Raw genomic sequence first — 1,802 nt, 5'->3', positions numbered from 1 at the left:
GACTTTTTGTTTTTATTAGGCTTATCTTTATTACGCTAGAAAATAAATTTTTTATTTTTGGTGAATTTAAATTCTATTTTAAATTATTAAATCTATAAGATAGAATTTAAATTTTTAATATTTACTTAAATGAATGAATAAGTTGAATAATACTCAATTAATCTAAATTAATTATTAAAGATGTAAAATTGAGTGCATTTATAATGTAACTTAATCTTAAAAAGGAAGCTTCTTATGATGTAAAAGTGTGATGGTCCGAGTCAGAGTGGTATAAAATTGGATGAGATAAGCCCAATTAAAAAACAAATAAAAATAGTAATTTAAAATTAAATTCTGGAATGAGAAAATAAATTTGATGCCTGACGTTCAAAAAAAATTAAAAATATTTTTTTTTGTTTTTAATAAAAGTGAAAATTCACCGATAATTATAGTTTGGAATTGTCGGGGTTTGGGGAGACCCCTGACAATTCACACCTTAAAAGGGATCTGTAAATCCCACTTCCTCGAGATTGTGTTTATAAGTGAAACAAAAAACCAATCTCGACAGGTGAAAGCAAAACTTCGGGTATGCGGCTACGAAAACTGGCATATTGTTAACCCGGCAGGAGTGGCAGGAGGACTTGTGCTAGCTTGGAAGGACAGCATCAATGTTCAAATTATTAGCAGTGGAGAATTCTTTGTGGCAGCCGAAATTAAGGAAGTCGGAAGTAGTGAGGTATGGGCGTTCATTGGTGTCCATTTGAGTTGTTCGGAACAAATTCGATCCTTACAGTTTGAGGAGCTTACAACAATGAGCCAACACCTGGAACGAAAAGTGGTAATAGTAGGCGATTTTAATGCTATAACAAGCCAAGCGGAAAAGGAGGGTGGAGGCCAAACATCAGCAACCATCATTGCAACATTCACTAATTTTATTGACAATAACGAATTAGTGGATATTGGAATGGTGGGGCACCCTTTCACGTGGACAAATCGAAGACAATGAGAGGATTTGGTGAAGGAGAGCCTTGACCGCTATTTAGTTAGGATGGAATGGAAGTTGAAGTTTCCGAATGCAGTGGTGCACAGGCTCATAGAGTCAGGCTCGGATCATGCTCTACTTTTGATGGAAACCGAACCTCAATCCTGGCATAGTAAAAGGCGGTTTAAATACCAGGAACATTGCTGTGGAGAAGAGGATGTCAAGAGAATTGTCAGTGAAGTGTGGAGAATGGAAGTTGTAGGCTCAGCTATGTTCTCCTTGGCCCAAAAGTTGAAAGTTTGTAGACATAGACTAGTTCAATGGCAGAAAACTCACAAAGAAAACTCTCGAAAAGAAATTGAGGACCTTCAAGCTAAACTAGAGGAGTTGCGGGTGGCTGGAATCAATGGAGGAGAGGAGGTTATCAGTTTGGAGAAGAAGTTGGAGCTGGCATATTTGAAAGAAGAGAGCTATTGGCAAGAAAAATCTAGAGTCAAGTGGCTAAAAGAAGGAGATCAGAACACTAGATTCTTTCACCAAAAATTTCAATCAAGGATGCAAAGGAACAAAATTTAGAGATTAGTGGGGAGGGACAATGAGATTACATCGAAACCGGAAGATATTGCAAAGATAGCTGAAGACTACTTTTGCGATATTTTTACTTCTTCTTGTTCGGCTGATCCGAATCCATACTTAGAGGATTTGGAGCCAAAGGTTATAGCTTCCATGAACCGTAGGCTCCAAAGGCCAGTAACTATGGACGAGGTCAAAAGAGCTACATTTAGTGTTCACACTCAGAGTGCTCCTGGTAATGACGGGTTTACAGCTAAGTTTTTTCACT

The 1,802-nt window shown here is 37.3% G+C and overlaps 1 protein-coding gene across 1 annotated transcript; it reads left to right on the top strand.

The window, feature by feature from the left end:
- The first annotated feature begins 1,027 nt into the window (after nucleotides 1-1,027).
- Nucleotides 1,028-1,537, top strand: LOC127744105 (uncharacterized). Its single transcript, XM_052256377.1, has one exon. The coding sequence runs from the start codon at nucleotides 1,028-1,030 to the stop codon at nucleotides 1,535-1,537; it is 510 nt and encodes a 169-aa protein (XP_052112337.1).
- Nucleotides 1,538-1,802: the final 265 nt, after the last annotated feature.

The sequence above is a fragment of the Arachis duranensis genome, unplaced genomic scaffold, assembly GCF_000817695.3.
Source record: "Arachis duranensis cultivar V14167 unplaced genomic scaffold, aradu.V14167.gnm2.J7QH unplaced_Scaffold_232525, whole genome shotgun sequence".
NCBI lineage: Eukaryota > Viridiplantae > Streptophyta > Magnoliopsida > Fabales > Fabaceae > Arachis > Arachis duranensis.
The sequence above is the reverse complement of the archived record's forward strand: the minus strand, read 5'-3'. Positions and strand labels throughout refer to the sequence as shown.

Bases quoted from the DNA above. Each gene is read 5' to 3' on its own strand.
- LOC127744105 (XM_052256377.1), top strand. From the start codon at position 1,028: ATGGAATGGAAGTTGAAGTTTCCGAATGCAGTGGTGCACAGGCTCATA.